The sequence below is a fragment of the Bos indicus genome, chromosome 8 (genome assembly GCF_029378745.1).
Source record: "Bos indicus isolate NIAB-ARS_2022 breed Sahiwal x Tharparkar chromosome 8, NIAB-ARS_B.indTharparkar_mat_pri_1.0, whole genome shotgun sequence".
NCBI lineage: Eukaryota > Metazoa > Chordata > Mammalia > Artiodactyla > Bovidae > Bos > Bos indicus.
The window spans coordinates 28,993,062-29,015,147 of NC_091767.1; the positions used below are offsets into that span (position 1 = coordinate 28,993,062).

Consider the following 22,086-nt stretch of genomic DNA (forward strand, 5'->3'; position numbering starts at 1 on the left):
GTGGATTCAGACTGTAGGTTATATTATATAAATGGTGCCTCCCAGAGCGTATCTGTTAGTCTTTCTTCATTCATTCCTCTTGTCCCCTAAAGAGATTTTAACTTTGATGAAAAAGCTTCAAGGGTATTGTGCCATTTTATTAACTTTTGAAATTTTATTTCATTTTTTCTTTTTAAAATGGACTCGCTTTTATTTCGTTGTGCAGGAACATAGCCCATTGTGTTGGATTTATTGGGGGAAATTTTTGACTTGATTCTTCTAATTGTGATTTGAATGAGAGAAAAAGTATAAACAATGAACTTGTAAGCATACACCTTTTCATTTGAGACTAGTTCTACCAAGAGATTAAAAATTAAAGCAATATAAAGCTCAGTAATAAAAAGACAGATAACCCAATTAAAAAATGGCCAAAGAACCTGAACAGACATTTCTCCAAAGGTCAATATGTACTCAAACAGATACTCAGTATCATTAGTCATTAGGCAAATGCAAGTCAAAATCACAAGGTTCTATTGTTGGGAGAGTGTGTAATTTCCTCAGTTCTGTCTTTGCTCAACGAAGATTTGAAATTGCAGACCAGTGTTACAGCTCGATTACAACTTAGGGTTTTATTCGGCAACAAAGGATACTACATGCTGGAGGCATGAAGGCAGGTGGACTCCAAAGAAGAAGCCCCAACTTGGCCTGGTTCCCTCTTTTTATACATTTTGTCTCCTCCCCGCAAGCCTGCCCTATGCAAATTAGGGCTAGCCAGGAAGAGGGCGTTTGTTTCTCCTGAGGTTCTCCGATTTTTCTTTTGTTCCCTTTTCATAGGCTTTTCCCTTTGTCTTTTAGCCACTGCCATTTTGGACTCCTTTTTCTAACTACCTAACACTATAATACACCCTAAGATGGACAGTAACAAGTGTTGTCCAAGATATGGAGAAATTGAAAGCTTCATATGTTATTGGTAAGAATGTAAAATGACATAGTCATTTTAGAAAATGGCCTGACAGCTCTCAAAAGTATCAAATGTAGAATTATCAAGTGATTCAGCAATTCCACTCCTAGATGAAATACACGTCCACACAAGAGCTCATACATGAATGTTAATAGCAGCATTATTTATAATAGGCCAAAAGTAGAAATATACCCATATACCTATCAAATAATGAAATGACAAGTGAAGTGTGTTATATCTATAGCAATGGATTATTATTTGGCAATAAAAAGAATGACATACATAACAACAACACAAGTGAATCTTGAAAACCTTATGCTCTGTGAAAAAAGCTAATCGTGAAAGACCATATTACTTAATATCATTAATATAAAATGTCCAGAAAAGGCAAATTTATACATGTAGAAAGTAAATTAGTGGTTTCTTAGGACTAGAGGTAGAGAGAAATGGGAAGTGATTACTAATGGATATAGAGTATCTTTTGGGTGACAAAATGTAAATTAGATAATGATTAAAGTGATATACTATCTATGAATATTAAAAACAATTGACTGTGTACTTCAAATGAGTGAATTGAGTGGTCTGTGAATAATGTCTCAATACAGCCATTTAAAAACAAAGCGGAAAATCAGGGCAAGATAAGGACATATTTTCTAGCATAGTAATAGTGTAAATGAAATATATGATTTTTTCCTTAACCTCTATAAACCAAATAGCAAGATTTTTCTTTAGCTAAAAATACATTTTTTCTAACATCTGAGCATAACATCTAGGTTTTGCTCAAAAGTGGAACAGGCAAGTCATTCTGTTCAGTTTTTAATAACTGTCCTTACTTTGGTGGTACACATTCTAAAACTAAAGCAACATAAGGAACATCTAGCATGGCATCTTTGCAAGGGTGCATGTACCTTAGTGCAGTGTCTTATGTATATTTCCTTCCTTTATTGAAGAAAATAAGAGAAGACTTGGATAAATGTGTATAGGTATGAAAATATAATATTGTAAAGATAGCAGTTCTAGGTAAAATCTCTGAAAATGAAATCATGTCCCACTGAAAACTCAGCAGACTTCTCTTGTAACTTTACAATAACTGATTCTAAAATTTGTAAATAAGAATGAAATTGCAATAGCAGCCCAAGACCAAGCCATGAAAATGAAAATTGTGTAACTGGTGCAAACAGAGGCGAATATGTAAATAGATCAAAAGAGTGCCTGAAACTGCTTTATGCATGTATGAAAACTTGCCCTGGGTTAGAGATTGCAGAGTCATTCAGTAGGTCGGAGTGTGATGAGTATAGCATGAACACATGTCAAAGATTTACTGATCATGACAAAATCAGCAAGATGGTTAAAATTTTTCCAAGAGCATTTGGGGGAACTGAAGAAAGAATGTTTGAATAAGATTTGTTATATACAAATATACAAAACTGATTAATTTCCTACAAGGCAAAAAAGCCATAACCTTATCAAAGTATTTGCATATGTGTCAGACCAAAAAAAAATCTACAAATTAACATATTATTTTATAAAATATAGACCCTAATGTATAGAAAGTAACAAATCAAACAAAGATATATCCCTTACAAAATGAAATATTCCTTGGGTGGGCCTATTTGTGCTCTAAAATAGTAGTAGGCATACAATTGAGCTTACCTCAATGCTTGATTGAGCAGGCATACAGTCTTTCTTTTGTATTATTTAGAATCCAGTGAATAGCTGAAAGACAAGTTATTCATTACTGTTGGGATAATTGCCTATCCATAGGGGAAATACTTAAATTTAGATCACACTGTACACCAAGTGGATTTGAGATATACCTGCATGTTAAACCATTTTCTCCATGTATCTGAAGCATTTCTCATGAAAAAGGAAAAATAGATTTTTGATAAAATACTAGATAGTATTTTAAATGAGTGAATTAGATGTAAAATACAATTATTTAAAAAAATCTGTAGCATGATGTCCTTATTGTTAGTAATATAAATTTTAAAATACTGTAGAATGTCTGGGACTTCATATACATACATACATACATACATACATATATATATATGCATAAAAAACTAAACTCTTGTACCTCAGAGAAATAAAAAAAACCCTAGTATTGTTTTTAATAATTACTAAGTTCTGATAAATTCAAATGTTTTTGTGCTTGATAAAGATGCTATAATTATAGCTTTGAAATGTGCAACCTTTACCTGGCACAGCAGACTTGATTTTAACAGGACTTAATTAATTCAGTGTTTTATATGTATATTTATAGTATGTCAAGTTGTTGGGGTAAAGATATGGGCTTTTAAAAATTATCTTGGAAAAAATGGCAAAAGAATAAGAAAAATGCACACATTATCTTATAGCATATACTTAAATTATGAATGGATCAACACATTAAATATTTAGAAAGTAAACAGCATGGAAAATTATGTTATATAATCTTTGTGGAGGGAAAGTTTTTCTAAGTATGCCTTGAAAATCAGAAATATTAAAGGAACTGACTAGTTTTGATTAAATAAAAATTTCAATATTGGGGAGAAAGTTAAAGATAAGGCAGATGACAAACGGGGGGGGGCATTTTAATGTACATTTTAAAGAACGTGCTTTTCTAGCCCTTATAAATGAACCTATAAGGGAACAGATAGGCAAGAATGGTCCAAAAGTCCTTTGAATCTGTCTTTTCTACTTCCTTGCTTGTAAACAGAGATGCCAGTCACTGCCCTGGAGTCTGGTTTATCTGAGGGCTTAGCACTTCCTCGATTCTCCTGGTAAAAAGTTCTTGTGATGGAAAATAACCTTCCTTTAAGATACATTTCCTCTTATCCTTGACATTTTATTGTCTCTCAGCACCCACAGCTAGCCACCCTAGTAAAAAGAACCTTGATTTCCTCTAATTTGATGTATAAAATGTAGGGAACTTGATATGTTCAAGAAAAGATGAATGTTGGATATAAAATATTACTGGGTATTGGGAAGTCAGAAGGTAGAATATAATTAAACTCTACTTAATCTACAATAAGGGCATTGACATTTTAGAATTAAAAACACAGAAAGAAAAAGCTTTCCTAAAGGAATGGTCAGTAACTGTTTCCTCTCTGCTCTACAGCTTGTGTACAGTTAAGGTGAATCATCAACGGGAGGTTGGAGATTCTATTATACATGGGGCAGGACTTATTCTTAAGCTCTGTGGAAGGTTCCTTCTCTCCAGTGGACTTGCCTCCTTGTGTGTCTGTGAGGGTATTTGTGGGTCAAAGGGTGGCCTAAGACTGCAAACCAGATTGGTCTCCACATCTTCTGTGTTACCTCAACACTCTGTGGGGTATATATAATGGGAAATAGGCAATTATTTTAATGTAAGATATTTTACAAAATGCACGCCTTTTACCTCCAGAATTTATCCTTAAGAAATAATCAGGAAAGTGAGTAAAGGGGCTTATTTTAGTATTGTTTGTAGTTGTGAAATATTGGGAGCAACTAACATGCCTCCGCACAATTGCACTCATCTCACATGCTAGTAAAGTAATGCTCAAAATTCTCCAAGCCAGGCTTCAGCAATATGTGAACCATGAACTTCCTGATGTTCAAGCTGGTTTTAGAAAAGGCAGAGGAACCAGAGATCAAATTGCCAACATCCGCTGGGTTATGGAAAAAGCAAGAGAGTTCCAGAAAAACATCTGTTTCTGCTTTATTGACTATGCCAAAGCCTTTGACTGTGTGGATCACAATAAACTGTGGAAAATTCTGAAAGAGATGGGAATACCAGACCACCTGACCTGCCTCTTGAGAAATCTGTATGCAGGTCAGGAAGCAACAGTTAGAACTGGACATGGAACAACAGACTGGTTCCAAATAGGAAAAGGAGTTCGTCAAGGCTGTATATTGTCACCCTGCTTATTTAACTTCTATGCAGAGTACATCATGAGAAACGCTGGACTGGAAGAAACACAAGCTGGAATCAAGGTTTTGGGAGAAATATCAATAACCTCAGATATGCAGATGACACCAGCCTTATGGCAGAAAGTGAAGAGGAACTAAAAAGCCTCTTGATGAAAGTGAAAGAGGAGAGTGAAAAAGTTGGCTTAAAGCTCAACATTCAGAAAACGAAGATCATGGCATCCGGTCCCATCACTTCATGGGAAATAGATGGGGAAACAGTGGAATCAGTGTCAGACTTTGTTTTTTTGGGCTCCAAAATCACTGCGGATGGTGACTGCAGCCATGAAATTAAAAGACGCTTCCTCCTTGGAAGGAAAGTTATGACCAACCTGGACAGCATATTCAAAAGCAGAGACATCACTTTGCCAACAAAGGTCCGTCTAGTCAAGGCTGTGGTTTTTCCTGTGGTCATGTATGGATGTGAGAGTTGGACTGTGAAGAAGGCTGAATGCCAAAGAATTGATGCTTTGGAACTGTGGTGTTGGAGAAGACTCTTGAGAGTCCCTTGGACTGCAAGGAGATCCAACCAGTCCATTCTGAAGATCAGCCCTGGTATTTCTTTGGAAGGAATGATGCTAAAGCTGAAACTCCAGTACTTTGGCCACCTCATGCGAAGAGTTGACTCATTGGAAAAGACTCTGATGCTGGGAGGGATTGGGGGCAGGAGGAGAAGGGGACGACAGAGGATGAGATGGCTGGATGGCATCACTGACTCAATGGACACGAGTCTGAGTGAACTCCGGGAGTTGGTGATGGACAGGGAGGCCTGGGTGCTGCGATTCATGGGGTCGCAAAGAGTCGGACACGACTGAGTGACTGAACTGAACTGAACTGAACTGAACATGCCTCAAAATGAGGGATGGGTAACAAATTATGTTACCTCTTTTCAGTAGATTGCTGTATGGACAGTAACCATGGTAGAGCAACTCTGTGTTGGGAAGAAAGGATTCAGGATAAATTAAGCATATAATGAAGGAAACCAAATATGTTATCCCGAAATGTGTATGCCTCTTTGACATAAACATTATTTTGAGTTGAAGCCAGTTAAGAAGCAGTAAAAACTGAAAAAATTCCCTCTTTCTGCCCAAATGTAGGATCTAAATTCTCTTTTTACTGAAGACAGACTCTTACAGCTTAGAGAGTCTGCAGACAGACTTTGTTAAATTCACCCTTGTCTTCCTAGTTACATCTTTACCATTTACTCCTAGCCCTTTACCATTTGTCCTGCCAGTTCTTCACAAATATATTGTTTCTTTGTCTGCAAAGTATAAAAGATTTCTGTTGTGGTCACTTTTTGGGTCTTCTTCAGTCTCTTCTGGAGATTCACATGTATGTGTATAACGTCACATTTTTATGCTTTTGTCTTGTTGATCTGTCTTTGTCAGTTTGATTTATAGACCCAGCCAGGGACCCTAAGACAGTTGATGGAAACTCTTTCCTCCCCTACAATAATATTCCATTTCAATTAAGAAAACTAGAGATAGATACATAGATATACATGGGGAAAGATTTGGAAGGATATATACAAGCTACAATGTTACGTTTGGGTGGAGAGTTTTGAGAGGGGGCGATTTTATGAATTTCTTTTTTGTTAGACTGGAATGAAAAGAAAAATAAGTTTATTTTATAGGGGCTGTATTTCAGGAATATTCACTTTGTAACTGAGTAGATTTTGCTATTTGATTTGCAAAATTGAAAAGAAATGGAGATGAGATATTATAAATAACTGAAGGGATTGTGTCGTGTTCTTGAATATATGTAGATTTTTCCTGTAAGACAAAGAAACAAAAACCTCACTGCCTTTTTTATCAACAGGCCTTCTCGTGTGGATATGGCAACAAGCAGCCAGCACTTCTCATCATTTGATTCAAAACAGGCACCGGGACAGCCCCGGACATCTAATGTGAAAAGGTCAGGAAGAGGGTGTGGGTGTCCTGGGGGACTGGGGAGAGCACTCCAACCTTTTGGTAAATTGTGATGTTGATGTTACAATACGAATGGTGTCGCAAAGAATCGGACACAACTGAAGCGACTTAGCCTGCACACGCAAGGTGGGGAGAGGTCTGGGCAGGTGTAGTGCTCATTTTACAAATTAGGGAAGGCTTCTCTGAGCTGCTCAGGCAGGGGTCCCCAACGGTGGGGTCACGGACCGGTACCAGTCCATGGCCTGTTAGGACCAGGCCATATAGCAGGAGGTGAGCAGTGGGTGAATGGGCGAAGCTTCATCTGTATTTACAGCCGCGCTCCGGGGCTTGCATCACTGCCTGAGCGCCACTTCCTGCAGGTCAGCAGCAGCATTAGATTCTCATAGGAGCACAAACCCTATGCGAACCTTGTGAGAATCATTCCAACACCTCCCCTAGTCATCTGTGGAAAAACTGTTTTCCCGGAAACCTGTCCCTGGTGCCAAAAAGGAAGAGGACAGCTATGCTAAGGCATTTAGTGAGTAGGTGGCCCTGTTACGTAAAAGCTGAAACAAAACCAGATTTACCTCTTGGGTCACAACTCCCTTTGGGGCCTTTTTTATCTTAAAAATGTTTAACTATTAATTTTATTGTAAAATAATATAACCATATTGCCAGGCATCTGGGAAGGTGGAGGGGAAGATGGAGGAAAGAATTATGAGCACTTTAATACAGACTGTTAGAATTTTGGTGTATTTCATTGCTATATCCAGTAGGCATGTGCTGCTGGATATAGGTGTGGTCACACGTTTTTCATCAAATATTTTGATTATTTTTCTTATTATATTCTTCTTGTAACTTTGACTTAAAAGGGCATTTTAAGAAATTATCAGAGAAAATTCAGTAAATATAGAAAAGCACAAAGAAGAGATAAAATATGTATTACCATCACCATAACTTTTTTTGGTGTGTATTCTTTCTTTTTCTCTTCATATATAGAGATATTATTAATAATTTTTTATGAATTGGGATCATGTTAATTTTACTCTTTGGTTACCTTTTTTAAGCATATCATGACATTTTTCCTTTCCACTGAATATGTTTTGTAATATCATATTAGATTATTAAGTACTATTCCTCCCTGTCCATTTTAGAATTATTTTAGTTAGCTGTCTGTTTTTGAATATGTAAGTTGCTCCTTTATTGGTTATTAAGACAACTCTTTTAAGGCTTTCGTACCATGAAAGAATGCTTTCCATCTGTCCTTACATGCTTACTAAACTTTAAACTATATAGCACATCGTCAGCATTTTAGATTTTCCATTTGAAATTTCAGCTATTTTTGAGTGTTTTCACAATACTTGTGGACTTGGGCAGTTTTTCTTAGGACTCAACCCCCACAATATAAGAAAGGAGTGCAATATTCTAAGGATTGAGGAATGGAGCTGGAGTTGAAAATAACTTCTTAGGATCTGAAGGCATTTATTTTCCACATTGCTTTTTTATTTCATATGTCTCTGCTCATGGAAATCTGAGCCATCTTCAGAAATATGTATTCCTCCCTCATAATTGTTCTCCAACATATCCAGTAGTTTCCTAGGTAACCACTGCTTCAACGTGTATAGTGCTGAGTTTGAAAGCTGAGATAAAATAAATTAAAAAAAGTATTACTAAAAGCAATGACGAATAAAGGGTGTATGTAGCAGTCAGAGATATAAGAGATCAGGGCTGGATCAGTAGACTGGGAATTTTCAACATACATGTAGCTGTTGAAGGCATGAACTGTACGTGCTCTTTCCAAGAGAGAGTGAAACATAGGAGAGTGGAGAAAGGAGCCCCGTGAATACAGACAATGAAAGAACAGCTAATGGAATGATAGCATGCTGAGCTGTGGAGGTTTGCGGGACAGGAAGATTCCATGAGATGGTGGCTGCACTATGGGCAGTGGGTTGGGGAGAGGTGAGTTCTGGAATAAGGTCTGCAAAGAGGTCTATATGGATACACACTGGAAAGCGTCTTTTGTGTTTGTAGTTAGGTCATCAGAGACCTTTAGCTTCGACGGTTTCAAGGAAATGAGGCAGGAGCAAGGCTGTAGTGGCTGAAGATGAACTGGAGGAGAGAAGTAGGGAAAGTGAGAATCACCTCCTTTTTGAAGCTCTTGTCCATGAAGAGAAAGAGTGGGAGAGGTTCAGGAGTAAAACAAAATCAAGAAAAAGTAATCTTTTTTGCTAATTTTTAAGTAGAGATGAGTGAGGTTTGTTCATGTTTCTGAGTTGGAAAGGGGGCAGAGAGGAAGAAGTTAAAGATCTATAAAGGAAGAAACAGAAGGGAAGTGTAAGAAATAGAGTAAAGGTGTGTTCAAGTATTGCATTCATGAAAAGTGAAAGTGAAGTTGCTCAGTCGTGTCGGGACTCTTTGTGACCCCAGGGACTGTAGCCTACCAGGCTCCTCCATCCATGGGATTTTCCAGGCAAGAGTACTGGAGTGAGTTGCCATTTCCTTCTCCAATTGCATTCATAGGTTTCATTTAAAAATTAAGATTTTTCTTTAAAAAAAATTAATGAAAACTCCTACTCTGCCTTTTAATCAACAGGTTTTCTAATGCATTTGTAAAAATAAATACTTGTAAATTTATTGTGAAACAGCCCAGAGGGACATCTGCAAAGCTGAGCAGTGTTCCAAAATTGAGCAAGTACGTGGGTAGTTAGACCTCTTAGGAAATAATAGTACCTTACCTCATGTAGTACTTATTCCTCATGTGACTATTTGTTCTACCAACTGCCAGTGTATTGCTCCTCCATACCAAGCCGTGTGGTAGTCAAGGAGGGAGTTTAGTCTCTATTTCATGAGCCAGCAGTCCTGGATGACAGGTGACATACCCAAGGTGCCACAGCCATGAAGTGTTGAATTGTATCCTGGTGCTCTGTCTTCTCATTTCCTGGCCAGAGCATCTTTAATGAGCCCATTTGCCTCCCTGGTTATATTTCCTCTCATTTGTTTAGTCGCACAAAATGCATTGACAACTGTGCTTTCTTTTGATTATACTTCACTTTGAAAGAGCCAGGAAGGATTTCCGAAGAAGGATCCTGATGCTCAGAGGAGCGCATGGCTAACTGAAATGTCTTGCAACTCTGAAATTCTTTGAGTTCGAGTTAGTAATCTGTGTCCTTAAGGGCACTGGTAACAAAAGTTTCAGACATTTGTTAAGTTTTGTGGTCATCGCTTCAAATCTGTGGGCACACAGAAGCAGTTATGAAGTGACTTTCGGAAAGTTACAGCTTGAGAATGACCATGATGACTTCTGATTTCCAGCCCAGGGGTTTTCTTTACATCACACATCAGGCTTGAGGAGGAGGATGCCATGGTCATAAGCTTGCTGGAGATACATGGCTGTTTTTAAATAGTGTGGCTCAGAGGTTAAAGCATCTGCCTGCAATGCTGGAGACCTGGGTTCAATCCCTGGGTCAGGAAGATCCCCTGGAGAAGGAAATGGCAACCCACTCCAGTATTATTGCCTGGAGAATTCCATGGATGGAGGAGCCTGGTGGGCAACAGTCCACGGGGTCGCAAAGAGTTGGACACGACTGAGAGACTTCACTTTCACTTTCAGTTGTCACTCTAGTCCAATTGGACAGGTGTGGTGGGCTGGGCAGAAGGGTTTGAACTTTATGTGATAAGTATGAGCAGCCCCTTGAGGTATGACTGAATATCTGTTTTAGGAAGAATAGTCTGAGAGTGGTATCCTGGGTGAATTAAAGCAGAATAGTATTGTCTGGGAACTTGCTGGGTCCTCCACAGGCCTACTGAGTCAGAAACTCTGGTGGTGAGGCTGAGCAGTATCTTTTAACAAGCCCTCTGGTGAGCTGTGTGTGTACAAAGTCACTTTGTCTGACTTTGTCTGACTCTTTTCAACCCCTGGGCTTATAGCCTGCCAAGCTCCTCTGTCCATGGGATTCTCCAGGCAGAATCCTGGAGTGGGTTGCCTTTTCTTCCTCCCAGGCATCTTCCTGACCCAGGGATTGAACTCGCATCTCTTAGGTCTCCTGCATTGGCGGGCGGGTTCTTTACCAGTACTGCCAGGTGAGTTGAATGCACACTAAAGTTTGAGAGCCACCTAAGCAAAGTAGAATCGGGGGATTTTTAGAGACTATTTCAGAATTCAGACTTTATGTGATGAAGCTCTCAGCTACTGTGGTGGTGGCGGAAATGGACAGAACCACTGACCCCGAGATGTCTTTTGAGAAGTTCTAGTCGCAGTTACACTTGCTGTCTTGGTCATTCCTCGTAGATCACAGGGTAGGACTGATATTCTGGAGGGGAAGGAGGCTTAGTTTCATCTGAACAGGTTAGTAAAGCACTAAGAAGGGTGGAGTTCATTGTGTTGGGAGGTGCCGAACACCTGCGTTTGTTTCTCCCTCTAAGCAGGGCTTGCAAATACATCCCCCCAGGGGCCAGTGTGGCCAGCTGAGATGCACAGGTGGTGGTTTGTATGGCACGGGGACCAGTATCTGTTTCCAGCCCATTTCCTGGTAACAAAAGATGAGCTGTACCGAGAGAACTGGTGGGAGTGGAATTAAGAGAACAGGTGACAGGTACGCTGGGAAACCTACTGGTTGAAGGGGAGGTGTGATGAGAAAGGGAGTGGGGATTTCAGAGCTAAAAATTGCCATTTGCTCTTAGAGTAAAATCCATCTTCTCTGCCCCTGTGGCTTCTGGTTTCTGCCTAATTTCTATCCTCATTTCGTCTCACTGTCTGCCACGCTCACCACATGCCCAGTTTAGAATCTCTCTTTCCCCCTCAACCTACATATTCCCACGTCTGCTTTCACTCTGTAGCCCTCGATGTCCCCTCTTTGAGAGCTTTCCATGACCATCCTCTCTAATGTTGAGCCTCATCCCGCCTGCTTCCCCAAGCAGTTTCTTTTCCAGATGACTTATTGCAGGCTGAGATCATCTTCGTTACTGGTCTCCTTCAGTGTGCTGTCCCTCCTCAGGAGAATGACAGTGCTTCCACAGTCAGGAATCCTGTGGGTCTTGCTCAGTGTTGTATTCTAAAACCTAGAAGAGTGCCTGGTGCATAGTTAGAAGTCTGTAATGTTAGTTGAATGAATTTTAGGTAGAGATTTAATTGGGAGGGAGGGAAGGTGGGGGGAGAAAGTGAGGGAAGAGATACGTCTGTAGACCCTAGGCAGCAAATGACTGCTCACTGCCAGATAGTGGAGGTGTCACAGGATGAATCCAAGAGATGTTGAGGAAGTAACACTGACGAAATTCTGTGGTGGACTCATACTGGAGGTGCTAAGCAACTTACTTGTGAAGACTCTTCCTGAGAGGTTTGTTACTATGAGGTTTCTCAGAAAAACAAGACCAATAGGAGAGCTGTATCAAGAGACAGAGAGGTCGAGGGAGAGGGGAAGAGATTGATGTATTATGGGAATTGGCTCGTGGGGTTATCAAGGCCAAGAAGTCCTGGGACCTGCTGTCTGCAAACTTCAGAACCAGGAAAGCCAGGGTGCAGTTCAGCCAAGCCCGACGAGCTGGGAACCAGGAGCACAGGAGAGCAGAAGACAGATGTCCCAGCTCAGAGAGGGAAGAGATCGCGAATTCACCCTTCCTCTGCCATTGTTGTTCTGTCTTGGCTCTCAGCAGGTTGACTGATGCCCACCTACGTCGGGGAAGCCCATCTGCTTTACTCAGTTCACCAGTTCTAAGGCTGATCTCTTTCAGAATCGCTCTCACAGACACAGAAGTAGTATTGGACCAGCTATCTAGACATCCTTTACTCATGCAAATTGATGGATAAAATTAACCATCGCAATTTCTGAGCTCCGCAGCTCACTCCTTTCCCTAGAGCTTGTCTCCTGTCTGCACCGCCCTGGAAGAGAGATGCTCTCGGGTCCCATGCGTGAGGAATTTTGTTTCTGCCCAGAGCAGCATTTCTATTCCCCTCACCTGTCCACTCAGCAACACTTACTGAGTCAACAACACTTACTTACTGAGATTTACTATGTTCTAGGTACAAGCAAATGCCCTCGGGGTGCAGCGGCGATGAAAACAACCTCCTTGCATTTCTATCCTAGAGAGAAAAGATAGCCAAAGACAACAGGTCTACAAATATAGGCACAAGATGTTTTGGATGGTAATAAATGGTATGGAGCAAACGGAACAGTGAGATGAGATGGGCTGGGATCAGCAAGGCACTCTGATTCCCTGCTTTTTGACCTGAGATCTGAACAACAAGAGGGAACCAGCCACGAGAAGCCCTGGGGGCAGAGAGTGGGTGGTTCCCTGTAGCAATTTCAGAACCTGCTTCTGGAAGATGAGTAACTGAAGTGGGATTTTGTTTTCTTCCTTAAAAAATGAATATGGAGAGCACTGGTTGCTCAGAAGTTCAACTTTTGCCCATTGAAATGAAACATTGTACTGCTTGTTTCCTTACTGAGATATTTTCTTGTTAAGAAATACTTGTTTTGTTACACAAAACATTTTGATACCTGGTCCAAGCTAACTCTGCTTGCTTTGACAGGCCAGGGACTCTGAGAGACAAGGTGTTGAGGCAAGAATGACTATTCAGAAAGCCAGCTGACCGAGGAGATGGCAGATTAGTGTCTCAAAGTAACCATCTTTTTGGAGCCTAGATGCCAGGTTCTTTTTAATTAAATCTGGGAGAGAAAGAGAGCAGCCTATGAGGAACTAAAGTCAAAGGACAGAATGTAGAGGGAGAGACAGTGAAGAAGTAAAGTAAAAAGAATCTTCAGTTTTGCAAAACTGGAAGGGTCAGCCTTTGGAAGGAGCGTGTTAAATCCCTTCTATTCACAGGTGGGCAGTGTCAGATTATCTCTCTATGAGCTGAACAAAGGCTCTTCAGTTTACAGTCAGGCAGAGGGGCAGGGTCCTCTGAGGCAGGCTACTATGTATGATTATAATAACAAAAACAATGAAAAAGCAAGTCAAAGAAACAGTTTCCAACATGGAGTCCGAATTGGCTTCTCTGCAACACTTCAGAGATGGCTCTTGTTTTAAAGGGCGGACTTTCCTATCAATCACAAGTAGTTTACATGATTTTCTAAAAAGGGTAAAATTATGACTCACACAGATGTAGACATGAACAGAGGTTAAAAATTTTGCTTAAATCATTAATCAGGGAGGGAACTGGGCAGATGTTAAAACAGATTCGAAGGCGATATCAAAACAGCACAAATTTATATAGGGTAAAGGAATGTTAATAATCATGATGGTGTGATCACTGACCTAGAGCCAGACATCCTGGAATGTGAAGTCAAGTGGGCCTTAGGAAGCATCATTACAAACAAAGCTAGTTGGAGGTGATGGAATTCCAGTTGAGCTATTTTCAAATCCTGAAAGATGATGCTGTGAAAGTGCTGCACTCAATATGCCAGCAAATTTGGAAAACTCAGCAGTGGCCACAGGACTGGAAAAGGTCAGTTTTCATTCCAATCCCAAAGAAAGGCAATGCCAAAGAATGCTCAAACTACCGCACAATTGCATTCATCTCACACGCTAGCAAAGTAATGCTTAAAATTCTCCAAGCCAGGCTTCAGCAATACATGAACTGTGAACTTCCAGATGTTCAAGCTGGTTTTAGAAAAGGCAGAGGAACCAGAGATCAAATTGCCAACATCTGCTGGATCATCGGAAAAGCAAGAGAGTTCCAGAAAAACATCTGTTTCTGCTTTATTGACTAAGCCAAAGCCTTTGTATGGATCAAAATAAACTGTGGAAAATTCCTAAAGAGATGGGAATACCAGACCACCTGACCTGCCTCTTGAGAAACCTGTATGCAGGTCAGGAAGCAACAGTTAGAACTGGACATGGAACGACAGACTGGTTCCAAATAGGAAAAGGAGTACGTCAAGGCTGTGTATTGTCACCCTGTTTATTTAACGTATATGCAGAGTACATCATGAGAAATGCTGGGTTGGAGGAAGCACAAGCTGGAATCAAGATTGCCAGGAGAAATATCAATAACCTCAGATATGCAGATGACACCACCCTTATGGCAGAAAGTGAAGAGGAACTAAAGAGCCTCTTGATGAAAGCAAAAGAGGAGAGTGAAAAAGTTTAAAGCTCAACATTCAGAAAACGAAGATCATGGCATCTGGTCCCATCACTTCATGACAAATAGATGGGGAAACAGTGGAAACAGTGGCTGACTTTATTTTTCTGGGCTCCAAAATCACTGCAGATGGGACTGCAGCCTTGAAATTAAAAGACGCTTACTCCTTGGAAGGAAAGTTATGACCAACCTAGACAGCATATTAAAAAGCAGAGACATTACTTTGCCAACAAAGGTCCATCTCGTCAAGGCTATGGTTTTTCCTGTGGTCATGTATGGATGTGAGAGTTGGACTGTGAAGAAAGCTGAGTGCCGAAGAATTGATGCTTTTGAACTGTGGTGTTGGAGAAGACTCTTGAGAGTCCCTTGGACTGCAAGGAGATCCAACCAGTCCATTCTAAAGGAGATCAGTCCTGGGTGTTCATTGGAAGGACTGATGCTGAAGCTGAAACTCCAATACTTTGGCCACCTGATGCTAAGCTGACTCATTTGAAAGGACCCTGATGCTGGAAAAGATTGAGGGCAGGAGGAGAAGGGGAGAACAGATGGTTGGATGGCATCACTGATGCAATGGACATGAGTTTGGGTGGGCTCCAGGAGTTGGTGATGGACGGGGGCCTGGCGTGTTGCGGTTCATGGGGTCGAGAAGAGTCGGACATGAGACTGAGCCACTGAACTGAATTGAAAGGAATGTTGAAATGAATGTGCAAATTCAGGCAAAACTGGCTTCTTCCCTAGTGGAGGCAGGAAGTCAATTGAAGGCTGGGACAGAATTGTTACTTGTTACTTGTTAAGTAACAAGTTCAATAGTGGAAATTTGAAGATCTGATTGTTTTTATTAAACTCTTTGTGAATTGGGCAGAATCCCAATTAGCATTTGAAAGGAGCTCCTTTAGGCTGCAGGAAAGGAAAGGTTTTTCAAAGCAGAGAGGAAACAGGGGAAAGAAGGAAGTTATTAGCCAAGAATGCATTGTTTTAGGCTAGGTTTCTCCTAAGGGGGAGTAGGAGGGGCCTTTCAGCAGATTTCCTAGTGCTGCTCAGGATATTCTAGGTTAGCTGGTTATAGGTCACATTCTTGGAGAAGATTGAAACTGATTGGTTAACTCCTGGTGAGTCTTAGCGTAAGTGACTCCATCTTGGGCCTGTTGTCTCTCTTTAAACACAGATCTGTAGACAACAGTTATTTTGCAATAATCTGGTGGAGTCTTCTTTAGATTTTGAACAATGCAGTTTTCCACCAACCACATTCTTGAGTGCATGCGTGCATGTTCAGTCGCTCAGTCATGTCCAACTCTGTGAACCCATGGACTGTAACGCACCATACTTCTCTGTCCATGGGACTTCCCAGGCAAGAATACTGGGGTGGGTTGCCATTTCCTCCTCCAGGGGATCTTCCTGATCCAGGGATGGATCCTGAGTCTCCTGCATTGGCCGGTAGATTCTTTACCACTGCATCACCTGGGAAGCCTGAAGCACATTCTTACCCCTACGTAATCAAACTAAGACAGAATAACCTCTGCTTCCGCTCATGGATAGAGATGGTGCCTATACTTGTGGGTTTTGGAGTGGTGGGGGTAATTAATCATTCATTAAGTGACTGCTATGAGCAGTCCATGCGGTCGCTAGGAGTCTGACACGACTGAGCGACTTCACTTTCACTTTTCACTTTCATGCATTGGAGAAGGAAATGGCAACCCACTCCAGTGTTCTTGCCTGGAGAATCCCAGGGACGGGGGAGCCTGGTGGGCTGCTGTCTCTGGGGTTGCAGAGAGTCAGACACGACTGAAGTGACTTAGCAGCAGCAGCTATGAGCATTAATTGTCAATTGGTTCCATTCTTGAAACAGTCCCATGAAGTAGGTGGTAGTGTTCCCATTTTCCAGATGAGAAAGTTAAGTTTCAAGGGTTAAAGACATAAATAGTAAGTGGCAGAGTTAGAATTCTAGTCTTTTTGTCTCCAAATTATACATACCCACACACTCCCTGTGATGACTGCTACAAGTAAAAACTGTAAAAATTCTGTGTATTTTTTTTTTCTTGATCTTTAGGTCACTATCAACTAAGGTGGATCTTAGGAGTGGCCTCGAAGAATGTGCGGTTGCATTGAACTTATTTCTAAGTAACAAATTTACAGATGCCTTAGAGTTGCTTCGACCATGGTAATTAATTTTCTTTTGTATAAAATGTTTTTCATATGTTTTTGATGATTCTGTCTCTGATGTCATACTTTTCAGTTAATTTTTCTGCATTTCCATCTGAATATTTATAAGCTAATTTTGTTGAGACTTCTTTTGATTGGTTTAATATCCAGTTAACAAACCTATCTTGTCACCTTTAATCATTAGAGCATTTCTGATTCTTTCTCCTGTCTTTTTCTATACTTGTTCAAATAATGTCATCTTCTTAGTTTTGTAGAGCTTCACTTGGTTTTCTTCAGTGAAATATTTTTATGGGTATTCCTCTGAACTTAAATCTGGTTGAGAAAAGTTATTTGAAATGGACATGGGAAGAACTAAAATATGCTAATCTCGGAGGCTAAAAAGAAATTCAAGATAATGAAAATATTCTTGGGACTCCTGATTTATGTGATGAATCAGTTTCATTTCAGTTAACAGCACTCACGTGCAGGCTCAGTCGTGTCTGACTCTGCAACCCCATGGACTGTAGCCGATGAGGCTCTTCTGTCTGAGGCATTTCCTAGGCAAGAATACTGGACTGGGGTGCCGTTTCCTCCTCCAGGGGGTCTTCCCAACCCTGTGGATTGAACCTGCATCTCCTGCATTAGCAGTCAGATTCTTTACCACTGAGCTACCTGGGAAGCCCCATTTCACTGAATAGTACCTATCAATTCTGATGATGTAGCAGGAAAACCTATGCTTAGCCTTGTTCCTAGGTCTCATTGTGACCCTAGTGTCCATCTGTACAGTGTGACTAGAGCTTGACAGGAATAATCTTACCTCATGTGGAGAAGGCGATGGCACCCCACTCCAGTGCTCTTGCCTGGAAAATCCCATGGATGGAGGAGCCTGGTGGGCTGCAGTCCATGGGGTCGTGAAGAGTCAGACACGACTGAGCAACTTCCCTTTCACTTTTCACTTTCCTGCATTGGAGAAGGAAACGGCAACCTACTCCAGTGTTCTTGCCTGGAGAATCCCAGGGACGGGGGAGCCTGGTGGGCTGCAGTCCATGGGGTCGTGAAGAGTCGGACACGACTGAGCGACTTCACTTTCACTTTGACTTTCATGCCTTCAAACACAGTCACTGACCTGGATGAAACTTAGACCTCCTATAATAATTTCAAGACGGTTACCTTGTGGGCACAGGAGCAGGACTCTTTCCTTTGAGGAGTCAGTAGGGTGGGGAGGGTGATGTGACTCTAGTCATTGACATTGATTCTTAGAAATTACAGTAAGTCCCCTACATACAGACAGATTCTGTTCTGAGAGTGTGTTCTAAGTCTAGTTTGTTCGTAGACAACTCACACAATTCTCTATATAATACTGTACTGTAATACATTTATACTTTGCACACAAATAATATATGAAAAACCAAAAAAATAAAACATTTTTAGTTTTACACTACAGTACCTTGAAAAGTAATGGCAACCCACTCCTGTATTCTTGCCTGGAGAATCCCATGGACGGAGGAGCCTGGGGGGCTACAGTCCACGGGGTCGCAAAGAGTCGAACACGACTGAGCGACTTCACTTGCTCACTAATCTTGAAAAGTACCGTAGTACAGTTCAACAGCTGGCATCCAGGGGCCGGCATCCAGTGAACAGGCAGGAAGAGTTACTGACTGGAGGAGGGAGAGGAGGTGGGCAATGCCAGAGCTAAAGGATCATCAGAGATAGGAGATGGAGGACAAGCTGAAATTTTACTGATTCCTGATGTTGATAGAACACACATTCGAATCTTAGAAAGTTCTCAACTTAAAGATTCGTACATAGGGGACTTAAAGTAATGTGCCTACTGAGGCGGTGGTAATTCTGAGATTTAGATGAGTTGCAATTAGTTAGCAATTCAGAGGTTAGCAACAGACAACAAAATAGATGGTGAAGCCCCTGGCCTAAGGAAGTTGCCCAGTGCTGTCTCCATCCAACACTCACATTTTCTACCTTGCCGGTTGCTACCTTTTCCCCTCTGTCTTCTTTAGTCCTTCAGATCTCTGTCTGTCCTTCAGATCATCTTCTGTCTCTGTATCCATCTGTCTTCCTCTCTCCCTCCTTCTCTCTCTCTGCCAGTCATTCTCTCCTTATTTCCCCTCTCTTATTCTTCCTGCCTGTCTCCTGTGTTTTTTATTCAAAAAGTCTTTCTTCCTCTTCCACTGACATGCAGCTGGTCATAATATCGAATGAAATAAACAACATGATCTTATATTTAGTCTAGTTTTATATCCTCTGATCTTTCTGAATGTTTCACTGTTAAACATGTTTTTTTTTTTCCCCCACTCAAATACTTTTTTTTCCTCTTGGAAAAGCTTTTGCTTTGAAATGTGAGAATTACACAGCATTATAAATCAACTATGCATGTGTGCTGCGTGCTGAGCCCCTTCAGTCGTGTCCAACTCTTTGCGACCCCATGGACTGTAACTACCAGGCTCCTCTGTCCGTGGGATTTCCCAGGCAAGAATACTGGAGTAGATTGCCATTTCCTCCTCCAGGGGATCTTCCCGACCCAGGGATGGAACCAAGTCTTCTGTGGCTCCCGCATTGCATGTGGATTCTTTACCCCTGAGCCACTGGGGAAGCCCCTGTAAATCAACTATACTTCAATACAGAATTTTTTTTAAAAAAAGGTGACGTTTAAAAACTACAATTACTGATTTACATTGGGTTGCTCTTATTCCTTGCATGTTGTTTGTTTGTTTTCTTTTTTGAATCAGCAGTGCCCTCACTGTTTGGGACTAACTGCAGATTCTGAAAGGATGTTTAGACTCTTTCTGGTGGAGAAGGAATAACGTGGATTGTATTTGTTTTGCAGAGCAGCAGGCTGTTGTATATTGTATTTGAATTAAAAACAAAACCACACATTATTATTGTAAATCTTATAATTAACTAATGAACATAGCTTGAGAAGTTTTGAGGAAAGAGATAGTGAGGTTTTCACAGCCTGAGAGTCTGGGTTGTGCCATCCGTTCAGACTAAATGTCCTTAAGAATTTAAGCAGTTCTTACTGATAATATGAATCATCAAGAACTTTAATCAGGATTCCTAGATAATGAGGTGAGATTTGGTAAGAAATCTACCATGAAGTTTTGTCTGGGCCCTTTGTGGCTGACCTGACTGATTGCCCAAATCTTGCTTCCTCATGGCCTCTGCCTGGGAGAAGGGAGAGGATGGTTTTAAACAAGCCTTATCTTTCATAATTTCTGTGTCACAAAATATATTTTCAATGGCTTTTATTTTACACTTATTTCAGAGCTAAGGACTGCTTCTGTACAAGTGGGAAAAATTAGGATTGCTTAGAAGCATTTTCTAAGAAATGAGTTGGCAGGCTGCCCCCTTGTGCTCAAACAGGGAAAAGCATACGTCACTTTCTGCTTCAACCTGGCAAGTTTCCTGCTTCCTGCCTTCACTTTCACTGTTCACTTTCATGCATTGGAGAAGAAAATGGCAACCCACTCCAGTGTTCTTGCCTGGAGAATCCCAGGGACGGGGGAGCCTGGTGGGCTGCCGTCTATGGGGTCGCACAGAGTCGGACACGACTGAAGCGACTTAGCAGCACCAGCAGCAGCAGCAGCAGCCTGGACTTGAACTGGAAAGTCCCCAGTGCTTGAGCTTTTTTGGGCATGTCTTTCGTAGTCCACGTTATTTCAGTAATTGTGGTGGAGGAGTAAAAGTCGTTACTGTGAAAGTGATGCCTTGGATGAACTAGAATTTCTTGTGGTTATTGTCAGATGAAACCTGAATTCTTTTCAGTTGAATTGAAATGCAGTCATTTCCATGTTCTTCCCAGGGCCAAGGAGAGCATGTACCATGCCTTGGGCTACAGTACCATCGTGGTGTTGCAGGCTGTCATGACCTTCGAGCAACAGGACATCCAAAACGGCATTTCTGCCATGAAGGACGCCTTACAAACCTGCCAGAAGTATGAGCTGAGTAATTAAATACTTGAGATACACCTAAAAACCTTTCTGTCTGTGTGACAAAATGGATGTACTTTGCTTCACTGAGAGCTCTGTTGGAAGTTGGCCATGGTTATGGAAAAGGACTTAGAGCATCAAAGCTTCCTGGCCTCCCGTACTTTTATGAGAGATTAAAAATATTTCCCCTAAGGAATTATCCTATGATGCTGGTGTGGCTGAGCACATGGCATCCTTACCGTACTGTTTCCTTTTTGGTATTTGAGCTACGGAAAAGTACTGAGAATTTCAGTGGGTTTAGCAGCAAGCATCTCTTGGGGTCCCCCTGGTGGACAGAATAGGTACTACATGTTGGCCTGGTACTCCAGGCCAACCAAGGAGCATTTTTTATGAGGGAAATGCTGTAAATGCAGAAGCGGGTCTTTTATTTGCCTAAATGGCCATATTTGAACAATTTTGCTTGGTGGAAATGACATGGAGTTTCAGTTTTGTGTGTATATGAAGCCTCTAGTAGAAGCCGTTAATTAGCATTGGTGAATTTTAACAGTGAAATTATGCCCTCTTGTAATTATGTCTCTAGCCCCTCAAATGAAGAGAGTTTCCAAACACTGCACTCTAACTCCATTTTTAACCAGTGGTGAAGTGACCCTTAACCACAAAAACACTGATTTTAGCCATAGAGATCAGAGAAGGGGCATGACAGAGTTAGTATTGACTGTTGGTTTGGTTTAATCACTAAGTCGTGTCTGACTCTTACAACCCCATGGACTGTACCCTGGCCAGGCTCCTCTGTGCATGGGGTTCTCCAGGCAAGAATACTGGAGTGGGTTGCCATTTCCTTCTCCAGGCATCTTCCTGACCCAGGGATTAAACCTGGGCCTCCTGCACTGCAGGCAGTTCACCAGCTGAGCTCCCAGGAAGCTCCCAGTACTGACTGTTATATGTAGGTTTGTCCACACACATAAACATGTTCAGTGAGCTTGGATTAAATGCCCACAGGGTGCCAGTGCTTGGCACTGGGTGTGCAGGTTTCAAAATGGTGATCTCTGCCCTGCAGACTTTAGGGTTTAGAATTCTGTTTCTGGTGACCCTTTGTTGTGATTACAGCTGAAATGGATATGAAATGAAAATGTGCTTGATTTATTACTTTTT

At 41.2% G+C, this 22,086-nt stretch overlaps 1 protein-coding gene across 4 annotated transcripts in view; it reads left to right on the top strand.

Annotated features, from left to right (window-relative positions):
* Positions 1-22,086, top strand: part of TTC39B (tetratricopeptide repeat domain 39B) — a 156,232-nt gene that overhangs the window by 77,736 nt on the left and 56,410 nt on the right. For all 4 annotated transcript variants that reach the window (XM_019965912.2, XM_070794526.1, XM_070794529.1 and 1 more), the window contains 3 exons: positions 6,686-6,781; positions 16,899-17,009; positions 20,808-20,939. In XM_019965912.2, coding sequence (XP_019821471.2) covers positions 6,686-6,781; positions 16,899-17,009; positions 20,808-20,939 — 339 coding nt within the window. The remainder of the gene's footprint in view (positions 1-6,685; positions 6,782-16,898; positions 17,010-20,807; positions 20,940-22,086) is intronic.